Consider the following 24492-nt stretch of genomic DNA (forward strand, 5'->3'; position numbering starts at 1 on the left):
CAGCTGGAAAAGCAGGTAGTTTGCTCACTGGGACACAGTGTCTTTCAGGTTTTGGGACATACAGCATGAAAAAGCGTGTACTGTACCAATACACTGCACTTATACACTGAGATCTTGGTGATTGCACCTGCGACATATTTGTTACCTGAAGCGATCCCGAGACGCAGTGCAGTAAAGAAGTCTATGGTAGTGTGGAGGTGTGTGTCCGCAGTCCCGCCGTGCAGAACTCAGACTCAGAGTGGTCTCTTTGCTATAGAAAGCTCCAGAGAGCAGATTGGACTTTGCGGGTAGAGCAGCAGATGACAGGGAGCGAATCCAGCATGACCTGAGCATCATAAAGCCCGCAAAAACAACACAACTTGCCCGAGAATCTTAAATCCGGCACTGTCAAATTGAACTTTGCAAATAGGCCACAAGAGGTCGCTATAACCGCTATACACCAATTTCAGTGTCTTAAATATGATATAATATGATTGATGATATTAAGATGATACATGACCGTATAAAAAAAATCAACATTGTGAGTAAATCAACTCGGATATCATGATGTGTACCTGCGTCCGTTTTTATTTATTTATTTATTTATTTATTGTATTGCAACGTATAATGGTTCCTGTCCACAAGGAGGCGCCATATTACATCCCCGCTCAAAACACCCGGAAGTAAAGGTGTTGCAAATGGAACGCTTTTACTTCCTGTTTCTCGTGGTAACAACAAACTAGACGGTGCAACATGGCGGATCTCGGAGATGATGAGCTCAAAAAGCTCGAATATTTGTCTTTAGTGTCGAAAGTGTGCACCGAGCTTGACAACCACTTGGGAATCAGCGACAAGGATCTTGGTGAGGGGGAAAAAAAACAACATTTAAGAACGACGAGATGTTTCTTCCTAAATGATGTGCACTAGCTACTGAGCCACTTAGCCGCGGTGGCTACCGAATATGAAATCGCTTCATGTCGCACATGTAGTCGACTATGTATGATTTAGAGATTATTATTATTATTATTATTATTATTATTATTATTATTATTATTATTATTGTTTGATTTCGGTAGAGTGTAGTTGTACAGCTTGTAAGCAGCCGTTTAGGATTTATTATGTGTCGGTTTGCTAGTTTATATGTATACAATATATATGTGTATAATGTATGTGTTATGTTAGATAATGTAAGAGTATTTTTTTAAGGTATATCACTGCAAATCACCAGAAATCTATTCCAGGTGGTGTAATGGTTAACGTTTTCTGCATGTTAGATGTTTTCACCACCATGGTCTATCTTAATTAGAAGAGTTCTTATTAACTCTAATATTTTATGCGTGTAGCATTTTTAACAATGTATATTGTTGCAAATCAGCTTAACAGAGTTCAAAAGATTACGAATATGACGTTTAAATGTATCGATTTATTTTTGTTAAATAAAAATAAATCAGTCTATATAAGTTTATCCATTTAAAGTTTTTCCTAATAAGCGAGGAATTTTTCCCTGAGTCAAGTCAAGAAGACTTAAAATGAGATGGTATGACAGAACCCTTGAGAGGAACCAGACACACAAGGGAACCCATCTTCATCCTGTTTGCACCTACAAGTAGTCGTCGACTTTACGACCACACTCGCTAGCAACGACAGTGCGTACCAGCTTCCGGCATCATTTCACAGTACTGTACATATAGCCTACTCTACTTACAACCAATTCGTGTTATGACCGGTCGGTCCCAATCGTGGTCGTAATTCGACGACTACCTGTAATGTCCATTCATCATAGTACCATCATTGTTGAGGTTATCAGCTTTTAGCTGTAATGGATGCTTAAAAGGCATTTTAATGGCAAATCTAAGCCACTGCAGCACACTGCTACACACTGCTACAGTCCAAATCCAGCTTCATAGTTCTGAGGTTTAAACTCCACGGTAACGTTGTGCATCTGTTAATGCAGCAGCATCCTTAGCAGCAGCAAGTCATCTCCGATTGAAAAGGACTCGATCCATAGGCAGTTTGTCAGGATGAATCTAACATGGTCTGAAAAGAAGAAAGAGGCAAGATCTTTGGGATCTCAGAAGCATGTTTAACTCAACATAGGGGTGGAAACAGAGTGAAAAATAAATGCATTATGATGTCTTTTTTTGTAATGTAGTCTATGCTGCAGGTAATGACTCCAGCGAGACTTGCTATGACAGCATCAATAAAAGCTAGAAGGTGACTTTCTCTGTGTCTTTTACTCATAACTTTTTTGCTTGTTGTTTACAGCGGAGTTTGTCATCAGCCTTGCAGAAAAGAACCCAACATTTGAAAGTTTTAAGTCAGTCTTGATGAAAAATGGAGCAGAGTTTACAGTAAGTCGTTGTATTTATTTACTTTTTATTTTTAAGTTTGTTTTGGTGCTGATGTAAGCTTCAAGTTTGAGTTGAATATGAGGTTGTGTCTATAAAATAAATGAATATGATGATGATTGGTTGAAAACTATAACATGTATAATAACAGTGCAGGGTTTTTTCTTCCCTATGTTTTGCAATATTATTAAGAGCAATGTGTCGGTGCTAAAATATTAAAATATATTATAATTGCTTATTAGAGTTTATCCTTCAGAAAAAAATTCTATACATATTAAAGCTATTGGCTGATATAGTTATGGTTCATATGTGATTTTCTCTACAGGACTCACTTGTTAGCAATTTACTCCGTCTCATTCAGACCATGCGACCCCCCACTAAAGCATCCACAAGTAAAGGTAAACAGTGAATTAGTTTGACCTTAAAATGAAGATGAATACATTTAAAAAGACAAATTATTTTAATACTTTATGTATTTTGTTTTTGTAGGCAGTGAGCCTGTGGACAATCAAAAGTGTGAAAAAGAACGGTTAAAGGAGCTGTTTCCTGCCTTGTGCAGAGCCGATAATCCTAAAACCAGAGTGAGTCATTCCTCTCCTTCTTCTTCCTCTCCTTTTTATATAAATGTGTTTATAAAACAATAAAAACGGAATATAAAATTAAACCGTGTTTCTGGTAACGGAAATTTTTTTGTTGACCAGAACATGCTGGATGAAGATGATGTGAAGGTTGCAAATGATGCTATGAAGGAGCTGGAGATGTTCATGCCCAGTGTCAAGGCCACAGAGTCTAAAAGCAGCAAGAGGTGTGATTTATGCTCTATTAATGTTTGTCTTTTTTGTGTTATTGTTCTTATAGACTAATTTGTTCGTTTTAGTTTTAAAAGAGAAGATTTAGTAATGACTGAATAAATCAGACTCAGATCAGATAAAATATAAGTGTACTGTTTACTCGGATTACATCTGATACTCCAGATGTTCCTAAAGTACAACATTCAATAATGCAGCAGATCATTATGCGTTTGCTACTCTTAATAAGTAATAAGCTGTAACTGTAATTAAAATAAAAGAACAATACTTGGTAAAACTATTCCAGAAAAGAAAGGAGCTTTAATGTTTTGAAAACCAAATATTTATTTGTAAAAGGATAAATTCTCATTTCTGCATTGTTTAGATCTGAAGCCAGCAGCAGCAAGAAGAGCCGGAGAAGTAGGAGTCGCAGCCGAAGTCGGGACAGGGACAGAGACAGGGACCGGAAGAGACGCCATCGCTCTCGCTCGCGTTCCAGATCTCGCTCTCCTGACAGGGAAAGGAGAAAGCGCAAGACTCGCTGGCATTCTCGCAGCAGGTCCAAGAGTCCAGGCCGAGGGGACAGAGCTGACCGAGAGAAAGGATCAGACCGCTGGAGGGATAAACATGTGGACCGGCCGCCCCCAGAGGAGCCTGCTGTAGGTGACATCTACAATGGCAAAGTGACCAGCATCATGCAGTTCGGTTGTTTTGTGCAGCTTGAAGGGTTGAGGTTGGTTTCTGTGTTTTACCTTGTGTCTGCATTTGAATGATGAATGAATAATATTGTTCCTTTTTTTTTTTTGTTTGTATGTAGTATTATTATAATTATTATATTTTTTTTTTTTTACATGTTGATGGAATCTTTCTTTTTTTATTACGGGACGTTTTTGCATACATGAATTTAAAGATCTTATATTGTCATTTAATGGTTATATTTATATGTGGATATAGGAAACGTTGGGAGGGCCTGGTGCATATCTCTGAACTTAGAAGAGAAGGCAGAGTGGCAAATGTGGCAGATGTGGTCAGCAAAGGTCAGAGGGTGAAAGTCAAGGTGTTGTCCTTCACAGGCTCGAAGACCAGCCTGAGCATGAAGGTAATAAGCCAAAGAAACAAATTATCTTCTGTTTGCATTCATACTCTAGACCTCTAGTTTAATTTACATAAGTTGTATTTCTTTATTTATTATTATTATTTGTATAAACATAATACTTTGAACATTATGAAAATGAGTATAGACACAATGTCTCGCACACCATGCTGAATGATTTCTTTTGCTATCAAAAAAGATGTATGGTCACTCTGAACTTAGAAGGACACCACTACTGACAAACTTTATATGTGTAAATGATATGAATATATAGTGGTCAAATCTGAACAAATATATATATTTTGTTTATCATAAGTAAAATCATAATACCTTTTGCTTAATATGCTTACTTGATTATATTTGTTTTTCCATTTGTCAGGATGTTGAACAGGAAACAGGTGAAGACTTGAATCCAAACAGACGAAGGAATGTTGGTGGAGAGGGTCAGGAGGAGTCGGCTATGAGGAATCCCGATAGACCCACCAACCTCAACCTGGGTCATGCTCCTGAGGTGGAGGATGACACACTAGAGCGCAAGAGACTCACCAAGATTTCTGATCCTGAAAAGTGGGAGATTAAACAAGTATGCATTCTGGAACAGATGGTTTGGCTAAAAACATTATACTACTGCTAAGCTTCTTTCTTGTATTTGTCCAGTAGATGGCAGCATTATTCTCACTAGTAAAGATTGTTCCACTGCACTAAAAATCTGTTGAATGGTTTGTTAGTAATGTGTGGGTATTTATTCATGATTCATTAATGTCTCCAGATGATTGCTGCCAATGTGCTTTCCAAGGAAGAATTTCCAGACTTTGATGAGGAGACTGGGATCCTTCCTAAAGTAGACGATGAAGAGGGTATGCTAGAGTGACCTGAATTTATTCACACACATTTTTGTTCCTTTCTTGAGCACTATAACCAGTCATTTTACATTCAGTACCTTTTGCTTTCTTTAAATTGTCCCTCTTTCAGATGAGGACCTGGAGATTGAACTGGTGGAAGAGGAGCCACCTTTCCTAAGAGGACACACAAAACAGAGCATGGATATGAGCCCTGTGAAAATAGTGAAGGTCAATAAACCTTCTAAATAGATGATGTATTATCACAAGATGTGTCTGAAACGAATGCTTTGTCTTTTTTAATGAATGAATTAAATTATTATTATTTTGTTTTAAGAACCCTGATGGCTCGCTGTCTCAGGCAGCCATGATGCAGAGTGCTCTGGCTAAAGAGAGACGGGAAGTGAAACAGGCTCAGCGTGAGGCTGAGATGGACTCTATTCCTATGGGCCTCAACAAACATTGGGTTGACCCCCTACCGGATGGTATGACTCTGTTGCTTTGCTTAGGTGGAGGCCACTTAGGGTTTTTTTTAGTGCAGTGCATAGCGTGACATCATTCAGGACAGCTATACTGTTTTATAATCAATATATTCCTTCTTAAGAATATGTGTTTAGACTGCTGTAGGCCAATGTATTAGTTTTCTGAGTATTTTTTGTCATTTTCAGTGCAGCTACCGAGCATATAAAATGATTTGGACATTATGTAATGTTAAGCACGTCCCCTATCAAGCAAGAATAGCCTCTGTGTGACTCTGTGTGACTAAATATGAGGATTGATGGCCATCTGGTTTCCTGCAGCCTGTTAAAAGGGAGCACGAAGGCTGATCTATAGTTTACTTAGATAACGACGTGCCATGTGGCCTGGCAACTATTCTGCTTGTCAAAAAAGAATGTGCACTCTTCTGTTCCTCCATGCACTCATGTTTATCTCCACACCCCCATAGTCGACGGCAGGCAGATCGCCGCAAACATGCGGGGCATTGGCATGATGCCCAACGACATCCCAGAGTGGAAGAAGCACGCTTTTGGTGGGAACAAGGCCTCCTACGGAAAGAAGACTCAGCTGTCCATCATTGAGCAGCGAGAGAGTCTTCCAATTTACAAGCTTAAAGAGCAGCTCATTCAGGTCTGTGTTTTATGTTCATGGTGTAATTATTAAATTAAAAACTGATTTATGGTTATAATAATAATAATAATAATAAAAAAACTTTGTTTAGAGTGTGCAGATTCTTTGTCTATAACTTCCAACTATCTTCCATCATTTGGACTGGAAACATGTGACAATTATTATGCTTTGGTGTTGTTGCAGGCTGTTCATGATAACCAGATCCTGATTGTGATTGGAGAGACAGGATCAGGGAAGACCACACAGATCACTCAGTATCTGGCTGAGGCTGGATACACAGCACGTGGGAAGATTGGCTGCACACAGCCCAGAAGAGTGGCTGCCATGTCTGTGGCCAAGAGAGTATCTGAAGAATATGGTTGTTGTTTGGGTCAGGAGGTAAAGAAGCTATATTATTATTGTGCGTTTAAGATGTCCAGCCCACTTGCGTGCCAAATCCATTTGTTGCCTTTATTTAGTTAAGCCTTGTACTGCCTGGGATATAGAGTCATATTCATATAATCATAACATCTTTCTTCCTGTTTACACAGGTGGGCTACACTATCCGTTTTGAGGACTGCACAAGTCCAGACACAGTCATCAAGTACATGACAGATGGTATGCTGCTGAGAGAGTGTCTGATTGATCCTGATCTGGGCCAGTATGCTATCATTATGCTGGACGAGGCTCACGAGCGGACCATCCACACAGATGTGCTCTTTGGCTTGCTCAAGAAGGTAGAGCCATTATGATGTACTTTGTAAATGATTGATTTTCGAACACTCTGTGAACCTAATTAGTTCAGCAAAGTTGAGATAAAAACATCTAGGCTAATAAAATTGCTACTGAATTATGTGCACCATAATTCATGTTAATTATGTTAATGTGGCTATATTGGTTTGATATGGTTGTATTGTGATCTTGTGCAGACGGTACAGAAACGAACAGACATGAAGCTGATTGTGACGTCTGCTACACTGGACGCGGTAAAGTTTTCACAATATTTCTACGAGGCGCCCATTTTCACTATCCCAGGTCGTACTTATCCAGTCGAGGTTCTTTACACTAAAGAGCCTGAGACAGATTACCTGGATGCCAGTCTGATCACGGTCATGCAGATCCACCTTACTGAGCCACCAGGTAAGCAAAAGTGTTTTATCTAGGAATATTTGAGTGGTCACCCTTACTGAACATACACACAGTAATTTGTGTTATTTTTATCAAGACTTCATATTATTGCTATTATGTACATAAAATATGTGGAAAGATCATTGATCTAATTAGTGAGAATTAAGTCAGTAGTTATCACATCAGTAACTTTTGTTTGAATCCAAAGGTGATATTCTGGTATTTTTGACTGGTCAAGAAGAGATCGACACAGCCTGTGAGATCCTGTATGAGCGAATGAAATCACTAGGCCCCGACGTTCCAGAGCTGATCATCTTACCCGTGTACTCTGCACTGCCCAGTGAGATGCAGACTAGGATCTTTGACCCGGCTCCACCTGGCAGCAGAAAGGTAGCAGTTTCTGTCATGTAGTAGCTATATATTTCAACCTCTCGATTGCATTTGTTTAATTATGACTCACTTGTATGATTTACTTATTAGGTGGTCATTGCAACAAACATTGCTGAGACTTCTCTTACCATTGATGGAATCTATTATGTGGTAGATCCAGGGTTTGTTAAGCAAAAGGTGTACAATTCAAAAACCGGCATTGACCAGCTTGTGGTGACCCCCATCTCTCAGGTACGCACACACGCACATACCCATAGCAAAAACAGTTAGATGCTATAGATCTGTAAAGACTTAAATTATATTGTTGTGGTGTTGTAGGCTCAGGCTAAGCAGCGAGCAGGCCGTGCAGGGAGGACAGGGCCTGGCAAGTGCTACAGACTGTACACAGAACGTGCTTATAGAGATGAAATGCTTACCACCAATGTGCCTGAGATCCAGAGAACTAACCTGGCCAGCACTGTGCTCTCCCTTAAAGTAAATGTGTTTAAATATATGCTTGCACACTTTTGAATCTTGTGTAGATATGTATTTTTTTCATGCTATTTTTACTAATCAATTTTTGTCCCTGTTTAGGCTATGGGCATTAATGACCTGTTATCATTTGACTTCATGGACGCTCCTCCGATGGAGACACTGATCACAGCAATGGAACAGCTGTACACATTAGGAGCTCTGGACGATGAAGGACTATTAACTCGTCTGGGACGCAGGGTACGACTTATCAAATATTGTGTGTATGTTCTGTTAATTAAAAAAAGAATTGGATGTAAAAAAGAAATGGTGTTTAATTACACAACACTACAATGTATTTTGAAGCATTTTCTCATTTTCTGTTCCTTTCAGATGGCTGAGTTTCCTCTAGAGCCCATGCTATGTAAGATGCTCATCATGTCTGTCCACCTGGGCTGCAGTGAAGAGATGCTAACCATAGTGTCCATGCTCTCAGTGCAGAATGTCTTCTATAGGCCAAAGGTAACAATCATTGATAACACTTATTAATGATTAATTCTGGGGGCCAGTGTTAATTTGTCTATTTCCTTTTTCCCTGTCTTGGATAGCTCACCATGTAAAATGAAGGTTTAGTGTGTGTTCCAAGATTTACAGAAGTTTAATTGAATTTCAAGTCAGTTTTTGCCATAAATACTTCAGACATGCAACCATTTTTCCCGTGCACTTTCCTGGCTCACGCACTTGCAATTGCACAAAAGGTTATGATTATTAAAAAATAAAACTTGACAGGAGAAAGTGTGCCCTGCGTATGGACAGTGTGGAAACACAGAAGACGAGAAGGGGAATTGGCGACAGAGTGAGTGTGCTCAACCTTTGCAGAAAGTGGCGTACGCACGTTTCCAGCCATGTTTATATGCACTGCTCCATGTTTTTAGTCTAATGGACTTAACAAAACACAGTTTCCCTCTGTGCTTTTTTATATTGAAATTACTCGTTACTTAAAGAATTGTTCATCCCTAATACATGTACAATTAATTTTTATTTATTTAATACTACCTCCTTTCAGTTTTAAACCAGCACTGCTATGTTGGCAAAGCTATTGTTATTAGCTCTCATGCTCCCTGTTTGTTCAGTTACAGGGGTATCCCCAAATATTTGTATAGCTGACTAGCAGGCCTGTAGTGTTGCTGGCTCTGTTTAGTTGGCTGTCTCCCTGCTGCTGTCTAGCTGAGTAGACATGGCTACTTAATGCTAGATTAATACATTTTCCCACAACGTACCATGCACACTGTTTACTGTGGAGTCTACTGGATTTCCATTAGTTCGTGGCTCTGGCAGTGGAGTTGTGTTTTCTGGGTTTTTTTCCCTTCACACAACAGATCCATTATTTTATTTTATTTATTTTTTTACTTTGGAAAAGTTAGGCTAAGGAATCATGCACAACCCTTTTTTTTTTTTTTTATATATCCACATCACTCTAGGACACATTCTTAATATTTGTCTTTTAAGCACAGGCATTAAAGTTGTACCCTTCTGCACTTTCTCTCTTTCTGCCTTCCAGTGTTTTTGGGATTTGTGCAAAATAGCTTTGCCTTCCACACTGTCCACTGGCTTCAGTATATTGTGTTATTTAATTGATTTGCCCCTATGTACTCTCCAACAAGGAGTAGGCCATTCAGGACCCTATTCACTTACATTATCCAGATTCTCTGGTGATTCTCTCCACCATTGCCATTTAGAAGGTAAGAAATCTGTAACTGTTCTTTGAAGCCAGGGATCCTTTGGGACCATTGCCAAGAATCCAGTGAGAAATCTTTAAAGTTAATAAGTAAATATTGTAAATATTGTCTTCTGGTGGATTTAATGGCAAATATTGTCATACATCATCGGTTTGCTGCATGAGTTCAGCATGCACATGGTCAACCCCTGGTTATCTTGTGCTCAGGGTTATTAGATATAGTCAGTGTTATAATCAGCACCCTGAGAAAGAACAAAAGTATTATATTTCTAAAGCAATACAAATAACTGTTTATATCTGTGTGGTGAATCTTAGGACAAACAGGCTCTAGCTGACCAGAAGAAGGCTAAATTCCACCAGCCTGAGGGAGACCACCTCACTTTACTGGCTGTGTACAACTCTTGGAAGAACAACAAGTTCTCCAATCCCTGGTGCTACGAGAACTTCATCCAGGCTCGCTCTTTACGGCGTGGACAGGATATCCGCAAACAGATGTTGGGCATCATGGACCGGTAAGGAATTCTATGGACATTATATTGCATCAAAACACAATTTGAAATTAGTTTATTCTGTGGAAACTTGGTGTGCATTGAAACGATTTGAGTGCATAAAAAATAGGTATTGAAGAGGCACCTTATCTCTCATATTTTTCTAGGCACAAATTGGATGTGGTATCATGTGGTAAGGCCACAGTGCGTGTGCAAAAGGCAATCTGCAGTGGATTCTTCCGTAACGCTGCTAAGAAAGACCCTCAGGAAGGCTACAGGACGCTTATAGACCAGCAGGTGGTTTACATTCACCCCTCGAGTGCCCTATTCAACCGACAGCCTGAGTGGTATGTATGCGTTAACATTGACCAATTAATCATTCTGTAATTATCTTTTCTGTCTCTCTGTTCTCTGATAACACGCGTCTTCATTTGCTTTCAGGGTGGTATACCATGAACTGGTGCTAACCACCAAAGAGTACATGAGAGAGGTAACTACAATCGACCCACGTTGGCTGGTGGAGTTCGCTCCGGCCTTCTTCAAAGTGTCCGACCCGACTCGCCTCAGCAAGCAGAAGAAACAGCAGCGACTTGAGCCTCTCTATAACCGTTATGAGGAGCCCAACGCCTGGAGAATTTCAAGAGCTTTCCGCAGACGCTAGAACAATGATGCACTTACAATGTGCTTATGGTCTTGTGGTGTCCTTTTATGCTGCTGATGACCCATTAATAACATCTGGACAGATCTTGAAGGTTTTTTTTGTTGTTGTTGTATTATTATTTTTATTTTTTATTTTTTTTTTGTAAGTACTTATTATTGGGCTTTGGAATGTTCCTCCATAAATCTGTAACTGTATAACTCATGGGACCTTTTGTCAGTTTAAAGACAAAAATATATAATTTTCAAATTAATAGATGTACAACTTTGTTGTATTGTACTATTATGTAACACCTTTTGTTTAAGTTCCTGGCATGATCTATTAATGATGGGGAAAAAATGTACCGAGAGTATATTTGGTTCTGTCGTTCATTCCCATTGAAAGATTGGTTTTTAGATCATCAGTGATTAATGTTTCACAAAATAAGGAGATTGGAATAAATAGATTTGGTTTGTTTCTTTTATGCCTCACACCATTCTTGTTTGTTTATTAATTAACCATTGTGGCCCATTACGTCCATTATGGTCTTCACAAAATTTATGTTTTATCTGCATTTCATGGCAGGAAGTTGTTAAAAATTTGTCCAAGTTTTTATTTCAATCCTCCGTTGTATTTCATCATTTAGGATCCCTGTGTTGTATATTAAACTTAAGTTCAAAAGGCCAGATCAATATCATTTCCATTTAAGTCCTTATAAGTTTCCTTATAACCAGATGTCCAGCAGTAAATATATACTGTAAGAAAACAACCAGCCCTCTTAAAGTAAAAAATCATCACTTGCAGAAATCCCTGTAAAACCAAGAGTTTTATTTCAGTGAAATAATCAGTAATCGTATCATTAACATCTTAAATATGTATAAAATATTTGAAAAGAAAACACTGGAGTATGGTTGATAAACATAATTGTAGTATTTATTTATAGTTTTATTCAGATTATTTGGATTATAATGTTACTGTTTAGAGAAATGCCCTCCAGGACTCCAGGTCCAGCGCATCATTCAGGTCACGAGTCAAAGGTCAGTCGGCTCTTTGAATGAGTAGTCATGTGACCGGAATATTTACATCCTGGAAGGCAATTCTGGGTTTAGCTGTCTATAACAAAGAAGATTTCAAGAACACTGGGAAATATTTGCGTGAAAGTGATGTATTTAGTGAAGAGTTTATGCTACTCACATTTTGGTGAGCTGATATATTAGAGGATTTGCAATATGGCTTGTTTACATATTATGTTTGTTCATAAAAGAGCCCTTTGTGATTAAGTGATCACTGGTTGCATAACTAAATCATACATATTTTCCTCACCTTTGTATCTTGAACACCCATATCATTAAGCTTATGTTCAATACCAAAGTGGGAAAACAATCTGGTCTCTGGGAATGGTAGGAATAATAACTGGATCTTTTTATTAAGCACTTTGCTGAACCACAGGCACGTGTTTGTATTGAATAGGCCGCAGAGCTGAGAGGACATCCCTAATGATATTAATTTAAACAAATCAAGAAAAAAAAAACACCATAGCCTTATATATACAAGTGGATGGGGCCAACATGTGCAATAGGTGCATGGGGGGAATATCGGGGCTGTAGGTGGCATTAGTACATGTAGCCTTTGGAGTAGGGCTGAGGGCCCAAGTTGGTGGCAGCGGCTTCGGAGGGGTAAGACACTCCTTCGTCCAAGTGAGACAGTGGCACCGTGTCTTCCTCATTGACATAGCGCTCAAACTCGGCCTTCACACTAGGCCGCTGATTGTCAGGGAATGCGAGGGAGATCAGTGCCTCCGGTTCACACACGAATTTGTAAACGTAGCGCTCACCCGCCACCTAAACACAAGAAAATTATTATTAAAAAAATGTTCTTCGATGGAAATAGCGTATAGAAGTAAGTAATATTTATTTTTGTCCTGCTGATACCTTTTGCATAATTCCTTTCTCATAGTAGTATCGCAGGGAGCGACTTAATTTGTCATAATTCATGGCTGGACGATTCTTCTGCATCCCCCAGAGCCTGGCAACCTAAAATAAAGAGTAGCAAAAAAAACAGGATTTATATAAGCAGTTGCTATGGAAATTTCTTCTACTGTAAAATGTACTACAAACACTCATTTCTTCTTGTCTTTTCAGTGAGAAACAGAATTCTGAGGAACATTGTCTTTCACTGCTAATTGAAAGACAAAAGGAGTCTCAGTCTGTAGAAAATACATTAGAAACAACTTTATGAGCCATGATTGGTTCCAATATTAATAAACTGTTCAAGAAATGCTACCACTAGTACCCACGCCTCATACCACTGTTAACCATTTATTACTGGATTTCTTATTAATCTGATATTCCAAGTCTTTTTTTTCTGCTTAAATGAATCAAAATGGCAATTAATAATTTCCTTTGCATGCATTCCTATAACGTTTACATATTGCATTATTAAAAATATGCAAGCTTCAAGACACGCCACAACGATACATGATGTAATATGATCCCGTCACTAGAGGGCATTACTGGCTGTGTCCTGTTTAAAACTTTATTATTAACATCCTAAAGACGTTTGAACATTCCAATATGATTTTTTCTCTCTCTCTTCATTTTAATCAGAAATGTGATACTGTAGTAGAGTTCTTACTTTCTCTGTACAAACAGGCAAGCTTGTGCAATTCTGTAGCAGACTTAAGCATCTGACAATTATCCCTTCATAAATTAGTAAAACATACTCATGTCTTAACTGTTCAACAAATGCTACTCGAGACTTATGAGGCTGTCCCAGAGATGCTGATTTTGTCTGATCTTTCTGAGAGCTCCCAGGTCTAATTGGAATAGTAATACCCCAGAACTAATGAATGATTAATGTTGTACAGTAGAGCCAGTCTGATGGAGGCATCTCTCTGTGACCGTCTGCTGACTCATGCTATTTAGCCGTCTGCTGATCACAGACAATAGGAGGTTAACATTCATGCCTCAACCACAACAGCTTGCTTTGACTCGGCCAAAGTGGAGGTCTGTAATATTTGGTAATGGAGCCACACTCCATTTTGTTTCCCTCTGTCGTTAAGTGAAGTAAATAATGCATGGCTACTAATGGAGGCAGACTTTGTGTGGGTGGGTAGGCCCTGGGGAGCAGCATGCTGATCACAGAAAAAAATCTTTAGATGAACAGCTGTACAAAAATTCACTTACAAACACAACATTAATAAAATGTCTGTGCAACAACTCAGTGATAGGTTAATAAAAAAAAAAGTTATATGTATACCAAGGTAAACATTTATATAATCTTGAAGAGAACACCTTATGTATTTTACTGCCTTAAATACAGAAGTGTTGACCTGACAGTTTTAAAAGACATTGTGAAATAATCTCCAATTTCTCCATTGTGAAATAACAGTAAGTCCTATTATTCATTCATCTTCAGTAACTGATTTATTTTTACCAGGGTCAGAGTGGTTTTTTAGAGCTTATATCACAAACACTGGGCATGAAAAAGGCAAATACCCTGAATGAAATACCTTGCACACATTTGTTCACACCTGGGGCAATTTAAAGTAGTTAATCCTCCAACTTATATGAACAGTGAGGGGGAAAACACAGAACATAGAGGACCTACGCAAGCATCATGGAGCTGTGAGGTAACATTGTTACCCACTGCACCACTTTGCTTCACCAAAAACTGTTTAAATTAAATTGAAGGCACAGGTGATTCAGCAAGCCCTCACCTCTTCTGGCTCTATGAGTTTGAACTCCATGCCACGACCAGTCCAGGCAATAAAGTGTGCATTGCCAGGGTCATCCAAAAGAGCGACCAGAAATTGCCAGAGCTGTAGAGAGCCACGCCGCTGATAGGGGGCACCGTCACGGAACACGCTGCTGCCTTCCTGTTTCACCTCACCTATGCATAAACAGATATTTCACATTAAGTTAGCAGACAATTGTGAGATATATATTTCATGTTATATATTTTACTAATTTTTTTTTTTTTATACTATTTAATTTTATTAGTCATCAACAACAGAGTTTATCACCATGTATTTTTTACCCTAAAGTTAGTTGTCTAATCTCACCTAACATTTTTTAGGCTCTTTTCTGAATTAAATCATATAATTGTAATTATTTATACTGTGCCAGTTTTTATATCTATTTCAGTGTAAATATTTTCTTTTTACTTTGAATTAAGCTTCCTCACTTGACATAGTTTAATACAGTGCATGTTAAACACTACTTGAACATACATAATATTAAGTAACACCATAAGTAACAGCATCTTTTTCATTAACACTTGCATTTTATTTTCCTAGTAAAAACCAAATCATTAACATGACAATGTTTTTGCAGCTAAGGGCGCATATATATATATATATATATATATATATATATATATATATATATATATATATATATATATATATATATATATATATATATATATATATATATATATATACGCCCTTAGCTGCGAAAACAAAAGGTTGTCAGAAATGCCCTTTCTGAATGAGCTTTTTATATATATATATATATATATATATATATATATATATATATATATATATATATATATATATATATATATATATATATATATATTTATGCATGCTTCATTATGGTAGTAACAATCATGTTTACAGAAAATTAGACCGTGAGAACTTTGCAGACTAAATGACAACTTCATGGTGCTTCTACCAGTTCAGCCAGTGAAATAATCTACAGCTATTCGAGACACATCAATCACCCAGACCATGGGAACTGGCAGCTCTGTTTCCTTCACCACGTCACAAGAGCCTAGGACATCATCATGCATGAGAAACTCTAGAGAGACCCAGCTCAAGATAACACAGACTTCTTATTGTGTAGGACAGAATGTAATGCTTTTAAACAGTAGATGATGTTAAAGAGAAAGAACTGGAATGATTCAAGTTCATGTAAAGACTTGTATTTCTTTATCCATAATGGTAGTCTGCATTGGCTTTTACTGTAATGCAAATCTCAGTGACATTGTGAAAGTTAACACAAATAAATATGTTTAAAATTAATGTGAAGATCATGTGCTTGAAATACCTTCAAATTTCTCTGGAACAACACGGGCATCACTTTCAAACATGTAGCCTAAAAACAAGACAAAGGAATGTAAGTTCACAGGCTTCATTGCCTTGATAATTTTTTTGTATCAGTACAGGGTTTAATACAGGCTAAACAGAACATGTTAAATATTAATGGCTATCATTAGAAGAAATTATTTTTGTCTGCCTTCGAAATTCATGCAAGATAATGACATAATTGTACAGTTTCATAGCCATTCAACCACTACCAGGCATTTTCAAGCATGTCAAAAGATGGAGTAATTACATTATCATTATGTTTAATGTATTACGCTTTCAGAGAAGGAAGTGACTAAATGTCTATAATTAATCCGTCATTAAGGACTTGCTTGTGACTAAAATGACTCAAAATTGTGCGATAAATGGTTCTGGGCGAGCAAAGAAGTGGGTTATTTTTCTTTGCTGCAGGAAAAATACTGGCCTTGTCCAGTAGTAATATTTATCCTGGACTTCATCAAGCAGCAAAAAGACGTGTGCTGGTGCCAGTGGAAACACCGACCCGCTGACTTGGTTAGCCAATGACCGCACAGCCCTAGCCAATTCCAGCCAACTATGACTGATGTGTGTGAGCAACACAATTTCTAAACTTGAAATTTTGTCTATGCCCACAGTGAAGACAGGAACTAAAATTTCTCCAATAATAAGCAGTGATGGCCATACATTACCTTCATTGTTGTGCTGGGTATTAGGATAGCCTTCGTTGTGGTGGTACATAGAGGTGCACCCAGGCACATCTGTAAGGTATAAAAAACGGAAATATGGCCTTGAATTACAATGTTAGGCCTCATACTGCTCAGCTCAAAATAAAATCTGCACCACTCTCATTCTGCTGGAATGAGGTTTGTGAAGTTGCTGATGCAATAATATCTATCACTGAATGCCCCAAGGACAAAAGATGCATTTATCATATCACCTGTCAACCACAATCTTTTCAAGTCATTACCAAAAGAAGCACAATGACAAATTTATTATTATTGCTATTATAGCAATTGATTTCCTCCCAAACTTAGAGTCTATTAAGTCACCAAACAATCAAAACAAGCTCTGTCTCAGCATGAGCAAATAAGTACTGTGGAGGGTGTAAGGTGGAGCAGCCTTGCGTCTGTATAGTTACTCATGCCTGGGGAATGCAGTGGCACAAGCCAAGATAAGATGTCACAGGGGAAAACAGTGTTCCTGCTTTAGAGGTTAAAGATCTCTAAGCATGGCTACTGAATATGCTCCTATATTGTATTTTTCATATGAATAAAGGCAACTGATTGGTTAAATTTAAAATCCTGATATAACAGATTTCTAACGGGTTTTTTACTCTTCCTAAACATTCATGTAGCAGTGCAAGAACAATAGCTGGCTAAAGCAGGAATTATTTTTCTAATGATTATCAGTAGGGAGTCATCCTAGATAGCACATCCTCCTAATGATGCTTCATGCTTTCCAATTTGACAGAAATCTTCCAATCAAGTTTCAAATCATGACTTGTCAAAGTCAAAATACTTAAAAGACAGAAATACTGAAGAAAGCTATGATTACCCCAATTCAGATGTTCCTTAGTTGCTATTATGAGTTATGACTGTAACTTTGTTTGTCTGACTGCACCCTGTGGTGTTTTGGGGAAGAACAAAGAAGCTCAAAATCTGCTGGCTGTGCTCTGTCCCGAATGAGACGTCTGCCCATGCAGTGTCAGTGACACAGCACAGAAACTGCACCGACTTGCACTTGCAGGGTGCTAATGCTGAAAGTGGATGGACTTTTTCTTCCTGCATCTACCTCACTCTGCCCTGCCCCCTGGCCTCATATTTATGCCCCCTTCCCACCACCACTACAGCTCACATTACCACCGCTACGCTTGTTTTTCCATTATGAGTTCATCTGCCTGCAGAAAAAGGAAGCTGCTGCTGCAACCCAACACCCTGAAGCACTCCAATGGGGATTCTAGTCTTTCCAGTGCCCTCCATTTTCTCAATGAAATTCCTATGCCTTACTGCTTTTCACAAAGTTGAAGAAAGGAGAGGTGGAGAAAAGACAAAGAAAATAATAAATTGACAAATATAGTTGAGACCTTTAAAAAATGTCATGGATTTAGAAAAAGGAAATTTACAAAATATAAAAAGTTACAGAGAGCAGATTGGTTTTGGAAATTGGATTTGAATTCATTGCTACAGCTACAGTAGTGGCCTCAAACATCTTTAGACTTAAATAAACATATGAGATACATAATCCTTTTATTGGATTTTAGCATGGTAAGATTACTGCATGAGTAATTCTTAGTTGTGGCTTCCTAGTCATTGTGCTTTACTTCCAATAATGCATTTTGTGAGTTATACCCATGCTTTCATTTTGTTCCACATGTACACTCACCAGGTTCATAATTGTAGTCAGTAGGTTCCTGCTTGACCATCAAATGAGCTGGTGGGAACCTTTGAGGGGCCACTGTGCCCATGTGGGCCGCTCGCTCATACAGTGGGTCCAAAAATTCCTGCTTGAAGCTCTGCTGGAGGTAGGGCATGCAGGGGTCTGAGTGCTGCCGATGGTACCCACTGCTGCCCCCAGTGCCTGCACCTCCTGCAGGGTTAGAGGGCATACGCTGCAGAGTTTGACCTGGAGGTCCAAATGGGGCACACATCTCTCCTGAGCCTGTTGGAAACCTAGAGCTAAAAAGTATCAACCAAGAAAGAGTTATACAGACATAGAGTTATACAGTATATACATCACCATTAATTGTTATAATTAATTGGTATTTTGGGGTTACATAAGAATATGCATATCCTGGAACTTGAATAAAAAACCTTACTTGTCGAGCTACCCACTAAAGATAAATAGCAGTACTTTGCATTCAAACAATGTTGTATGGTATGGTACAGTTATTCATCCAAACCCACCAATGTATATGCTTTGCTCATGTACTTAGGTCAGTTTCTATAAATATATATATATATATATATATATATATATATATATATATATATATATATATATATATATATATATATATATATATATATATAGAGAGAGAGAGAGAGAGAGAGAGAGAGAGAGAGAGAGAGGCCCTTTAAAGTATATATATATATATATATATATATATATATATATATATATATATATATATATATATATATATATATATATATATATATATATATATTTTTTTTTTTTTTTTCTTTTTTTTTTTTTCTGAACAGAAGGTAAGGAATGAATCAAAATAGAGGTGGTTTTACCTGGGATTCATGGGGTAAGTCTGGCCGTGGCTGGGGTGTGACTGACTGGCAGAAGGAGAGTTCATGTACCCCGTTTCTGGACGGGTGCCCACCATTGGTTTTGGGGAGTAATGCTGCATGGGAGACATAGGAGTGCCAGGGCAGGAGGTTTTGGGTCCTGCTGCTGATGTTGCTGCTGCTGCTCTCTTTTGTTCATAGGCACTGTTAAGACAAGCAGCATTAAACCCCATTCAAACACATGAATACAATACAATAATCCTGCTGTCTGGCATTAGCCTATTTGAGAGTGTACTTCCTTTAGCACAGTCTAAACTTGTGAACGCCTGCTGACCTGGCGTAAAGGCACTGCTCTCCACTAGGATAGCTGAAGCTCTGCTTGTGACTGCACGACTGGCTGGGGTCTGAGCCCGGGCTCTGAGGCTCCTTCTTAATCTTCACCGGCGGGCTGTGGAATGCCACTGCTGCAACACAGACAAGCAGGTTCATTAATATAGCCACATTCCAGTGCAGCCCTCTTAAGCTCAAGGAGCAGCCCTAGAACAAATACTTTTGTCTGCACTGGAAATACCAGACTTGTTCAATGAATCCTTGGACCAAAACAAGACTGGAGACATGTGACACACGTACATACATCACAACTTCTGGTTAGGTTCTCATTCCTACATCATGGTAAATACCAAGACCATCAATACACCTCAGACACTCCTTGTGTTGCCTGATTCATTTATCTTCATTCTTCATCACAAGCAGATGATTATATATTTCATGTCCTCAAAACTCTAGTGATAGACAATTTTTATGCCAACCATTTGTTCATGGTTAGAACATTGAAAGTGAGGTGAGCCATTAAATGTTGTTAAGCTTCACAATGAATGCTCAACCTCACAATGTACATTTAGCCCAGAACACTGATATCAGTAAACAAAGAATTCCTTAGTCATTCTGCAATTATGTAACATACATCTCCTCCAGTGATTTGTCATAATCAGCTCAGCTTATCTGTGGAAGATACATGTCTTTTTCTTTTTTAGAAATACACATACAGCAGCACAGAAAGAGATGATTTTTTTTTTTTGTGTGTGTGTGCAGTTGTTTATTTTTATTTATTTATTTTTTTTACAATATTTATGTTTGATACAAGTGCTTGATAATCAATGTATGCCATGATTACCAATTGATTATTGTGGGAAAATGCTGACTGTATTTTTGTAAGATAATTGACAAAGAATGATATCTTAATATCTACTTTAAATGTTCATTTATTAAATTCTGTGTTTTTATTCGAAGAAGAAACTGCAGTGGTGCAGGATCTACATAAATAATTCCCACTCTTTAAATCTGAGATCCTGCTAATTAATGTTTTACCCAACTGAAATATAAAAAAAAATGCAACTTGAGAACTCATATTTTAGAAACAAACTTAAATTCAGATAGTCAGGGAAGGATTCCTCAATCCCGAACTCAGCATGTGATGTCATGTATATGTGGCCAATCATAAAATGCACCTTCTTTTGTGTTAAATGTATATTATTGTGGTATAAAGTAATATTTGCTTTAGCTCAGTCAACAAATACATTATTCTTTTATAGTGGGGGGAATAATTATTTGATCCCATGCTGATTTTGTAAATTTACCCCCTTACAAAGAAATGAACAGTCTAGAATTTTTATGATGGGTTTGTTCTAACAGAGAGAGAAAGAATATAACAAAATTATAGATGGTTATTATAGGTCCCCTGGTGGTCTAGTGGTTAAGATGCAGCGCTCCCACCGCTGCGACCCGGGTTGCGTTAGGAAGGGCATCCAGCGTAAAACATGTGCCAAATCAAACGTGCGGAGGATCCGCTGTGGCGACCCCTAACGGGAGAAGCCGAAAAGAAAGTTTATAGATGGTTATTATATATAGATTAATTTGTATTTGATCGAGTGAAATAAGTATTTGGTCCCCTACCAACCAGCAAGAATTCTGACCACCACACACCCAAATTACTCCTGTCCCTTTAAAAAAGAACTCCTAATATCAACTCATTATGTGTATAAAATACATCTGTCACAAAATCAACTTCTTCCATTCAAACCTCTCCACCACCAAGGGCAAAGACCAAAGAGCTGTCAAAGATTATAGACTTTGGGTCTGGAATGGACTACAAGACCATCAGCAAAAGTTTGGTAAGCAAGAGACCAATGTGATAATTCAAAAATGGAAGAAATACAATATGTCAATCAAATGTAATGTGGTCAGATGAGACCAAATTGAGCTCTTTGGCATCAACTCGACTTGCCGTGTTTGTTGGCAGAGAAATGCTGAATATGACCCCATGAGCACCGGCTCCATTGTCAAACACGGAGGAGGAAACATTCTGCTTTTGGGGTACATGAGGACTTTACCACATGAACGGGGCTATGCACTGCAGAATCTTGGTTGAGAACCTCCTGGCTTCAGCCAGAACACTGAAAATGGGTCGTGGATGGGTCTTCCAGCATGACAATGAGCAAAAACATATGGTCAAGGCAACAACCTGATGGTCTTGTAGCCCATTCCAGCCTTGTGCAGGTCTACAATCTTGTTGTTGGTGTCCTTTGACAGCTCTCTGGTCGTTCCCATGGTGGTGAGGAGGTTTGAATGGAAAAGATTGATTCTGGGACTGGTGTCTTTTATACACATAATCAGTTGATATAAGGAGTACTTTGTGGGAGTCAGAATTCTTGCTAATTTGGAATGGGATCAAACACTTATTTCACTCGATCAAATACAACTTAATTTATAACCTGTCTTTAATGTTTTGTTCTGGATTTTTTTTTCTGTCTCTCTGTTAAAATAAACCTACCATAGGAATTCTAAACTGTTCATTTCTTTGTAAGGGGGTAAACTTACAAAATCAGCAGGGGATCAAATAATTATTTCCCCCACTGTAATCTCAAACACGCTGCTTAAATATGATGATATCATCAGAAAAATAAAGTGAAAACATTGATGCAAAGGAGGGAAATCGCTCTTTTATGAAAAAAGAATGTATTAAACATTGTTGAAGTAAGTGTACTTTTTATGGTCAGACCTATCAGATCTATATACCTATCAGGCATTAAAAGAGTAACATTTCCATTTTGTGTTAAGATGGATTTGTCAGGGAATGGACCATGAGCAGTCTTAACATGCGTGGGGCCTGGATCTGCGCAGCAGCACTGCACTGCTGTTTATTATTGGAGGGGAGCAGCCACAGCTCTCAGACTGTGCGGTACAGGATGTTTTTCTAGGCCGCTCAGGGTAAACAGCAGCAGCTGTGCTCTTCCAGCTGAGCCCCAGCCTGTGTTTATAGCTGTTTATGTGTTGATTGTCGTGGGTGCAGACCTGACTGAACAGGCATGGCTGAAACCTAAGCTCAGGTAATTATACATTACCAGTCTAGGACGTAAGGAGAGAAAAGGCCTACTCTTACTATAATACTGCAACGAAATTAACAGCCCTCCCACATGCATCACAGAAAGAGGGGGGGGGGGGGGGGCACTTTATCTCCTATTTTCCCATGCCGACCAGGGTGACAAGGAAATGTTGGCTTAAGAGAAGGCCCAGAATGGATTACAGACAATTTAAGATGTCTTTTCAGACAGAGAGACAATGGGTTAAGCAAGTTAATTCACACAGCCTATAAAAATGTGCTGTAAATCTAAAAAAATTAACATACTAAGGCTAAGACAGTGTTTTGATAGAAATGAACTTATCAAAGGAGCTTAAGATAAAATATTTTACAGGATATTTAAAAATTTAAAAAATTGTTACAATGTTTTTTTCCAGTTCTGGAGTATTCTGCAATCCATTTTGACAAAATCAAGAGCACATTTTTGCACTAAAAAAACATACTACAATGAAATGCTTCAACCTACAATAAATAATAATCTTTAAAAAGTATACTAGGTTTTGTACCTGTAAAATGTTGAACCATGTCCCATTAATCTAAACAAGTGTCACAGTTGGAAAAATCCTTGAGAAAATGTAACATTATCAAGACGTTTCCTGCTGCCATTAAACCTGCACTGAGTTTATAGGCCAGTGGCAGAAGAATAAACAGAGATGTGACACTAAAGGTACTTTGCATTATACTTTTCCTGTCCTCTTTTAGTGGTAATTTGATGAAAACAGCAAGTCTCTGCTTTCTCTCTTATCCTATTCACTTAGAAGTTACATCACATTTCCTTATATCCACTCATATTTCACAGGTTTTGTTTCTTGTAAGAGAGGAAGAAGGGTCATGAACTTGAACGTGGAGAGTGAGATCTGTGTGAAATATTTAGATATTTTAGATCATATACTGTACACAGTACATAAAATTAGGTTCAGGCTAAATCTTCCTACCAAATCATGTTTTTTTTTAAACCCAAAAAGTCAGTGAACAACTAGATGTATTTCATTGGACATGTGACAGTGATTTCTGCCTTTACGCAACCTTTGAAAGTCACAAACGTAAGTTGACAATTTTCTTGTTGCTTAGCATTGACACCTCTCTTTAAGAACTGCACATATGTGTGAAAAACCAGTAGCATTGTGCGTAAATGACAAGAGTGTCTCTCCATTCAGAACAGCTCTAAAGAAGACCTGGACTTTACATATGTAAATAGCATGCTTCAGAGGAAAGGAACAGGGAGGTGAAGGGGGGATGGTCATGGTTGATTACTTTAGGAAGTGAGGATCATTATGGAAAGCCATTCAGACAACTCCCACCACAAACAAATCTCAGGACCTCGATACCCCCACTCCCATTCCAGACAAAAAGACAGCCACCAGCTGTGACAGATGGAAGCATCGTTGGCTCCTCAAAAAAGCATCTGCAGCTCTGACATGTGGATCTGTCTCAACTTAAATTCTATTTATGACTGAGAATACAAAAATCATAAAAAGTTAGCCAGTTTGTTTTTATTTGTACGTTTTATTTGTAAGATCACGGTTGAAAAGATCTTTTACAAAGAACTATTCACTAAAATTTATTTTAGCCAGCAATATTTTCCCCCTGTGCTAAATCTCAGCACCAGTGAAGATCTGGACAGTTTTAAAACATTGTATATTTACATCAGAATTACTTCCTGCACGTTTTCAGTTCATGACAGCTGCAGACGAGGCCAGCTCCCAAATATCTCAACAGGTACAGTGATTCACCGATTATGGTACGTTTATATTACAGGGACTATAAACACACAGCAGTGCA

The 24492-nt window shown here is 38.2% G+C and overlaps 3 protein-coding genes across 12 annotated transcripts in view; 1 reads left to right on the forward strand and 2 right to left on the reverse strand.

Annotated features, from left to right (window-relative positions):
• spata20 (spermatogenesis associated 20) overlaps positions 1-414 on the reverse strand; it is a 47336-nt gene extending 46922 nt beyond the window's left edge. For both annotated transcript variants that reach the window (XM_083557726.1, XM_083557725.1), the window contains exon 1: positions 146-414. In XM_083557726.1, coding sequence (XP_083413852.1) covers positions 146-336 — 191 coding nt within the window. In that variant the 5' untranslated portion in view covers positions 337-414. The remainder of the gene's footprint in view (positions 1-145) is intronic.
• Positions 415-679: 265 nt separating this feature from the next.
• dhx8 (DEAH (Asp-Glu-Ala-His) box polypeptide 8) lies at positions 680-11476 on the forward strand. Its single transcript, XM_083556006.1, has 23 exons — positions 680-841; positions 2245-2330; positions 2653-2725; positions 2817-2908; positions 3029-3132; positions 3501-3848; positions 4070-4214; positions 4588-4791; positions 4978-5065; positions 5181-5278; positions 5385-5532; positions 5994-6175; positions 6359-6553; positions 6706-6891; positions 7084-7294; positions 7491-7672; positions 7763-7903; positions 7991-8146; positions 8246-8383; positions 8516-8644; positions 10176-10372; positions 10516-10695; positions 10790-11476. The coding sequence occupies exons 1-23, from the start codon at positions 733-735 to the stop codon at positions 11007-11009; spliced, it is 3612 nt and encodes a 1203-aa protein (XP_083412132.1). The 5' UTR covers positions 680-732; the 3' UTR covers positions 11010-11476.
• A 420-nt stretch (positions 11477-11896) lies between these two features.
• etv4 (ETS variant transcription factor 4) overlaps positions 11897-24492 on the reverse strand; it is a 25639-nt gene continuing 13043 nt past the window's right edge. For 5 of the 9 annotated variants that reach the window (XM_083556007.1, XM_083556008.1, XM_083556009.1 and 2 more), the window contains 8 exons: positions 19627-19756; positions 19296-19496; positions 18439-18731; positions 16746-16814; positions 16040-16087; positions 14704-14876; positions 12917-13018; positions 11897-12826 (listed from right to left, as the gene is read on the reverse strand). In XM_083556007.1, coding sequence (XP_083412133.1) covers positions 12599-12826; positions 12917-13018; positions 14704-14876; positions 16040-16087; positions 16746-16814; positions 18439-18731; positions 19296-19496; positions 19627-19756 — 1244 coding nt within the window. In that variant the 3' untranslated portion in view covers positions 11897-12598. Of the gene's footprint in view, positions 12827-12916; positions 13019-14703; positions 14877-16039; positions 16088-16745; positions 16815-18438; positions 18732-19295; positions 19497-19626; positions 19757-23216; positions 23347-24492 lie in introns of those variants that run through there. The other 4 variants (XM_083556012.1, XM_083556011.1, XM_083556014.1 and 1 more) reach the window with 2 other exon arrangements.

The sequence above is a fragment of the Silurus aristotelis genome, assembly GCF_946808225.1.
Source record: "Silurus aristotelis genome assembly, chromosome: 12".
Lineage (NCBI taxonomy): Eukaryota > Metazoa > Chordata > Actinopteri > Siluriformes > Siluridae > Silurus > Silurus aristotelis.

What these genes read in the sequence shown, in the direction of transcription:
- dhx8 (XM_083556006.1), top strand. Translation starts at nt 733, where the DNA reads ATGGCGGATCTCGGAGATGATGAGCTCAAAAAGCTCGAATATTTGTCT. An exon ending in TAAAGTAGACGATGAAGAGG is followed by an intron (nt 5,066 to 5,180) that starts GTATGCTAGAGT and finishes TCCCTCTTTCAG; the next exon opens with ATGAGGACCTGGAGATTGAA. An exon ending in CCACCTTACTGAGCCACCAG is followed by an intron (nt 7,295 to 7,490) that starts GTAAGCAAAAGT and finishes TTGAATCCAAAG; the next exon opens with GTGATATTCTGGTATTTTTG.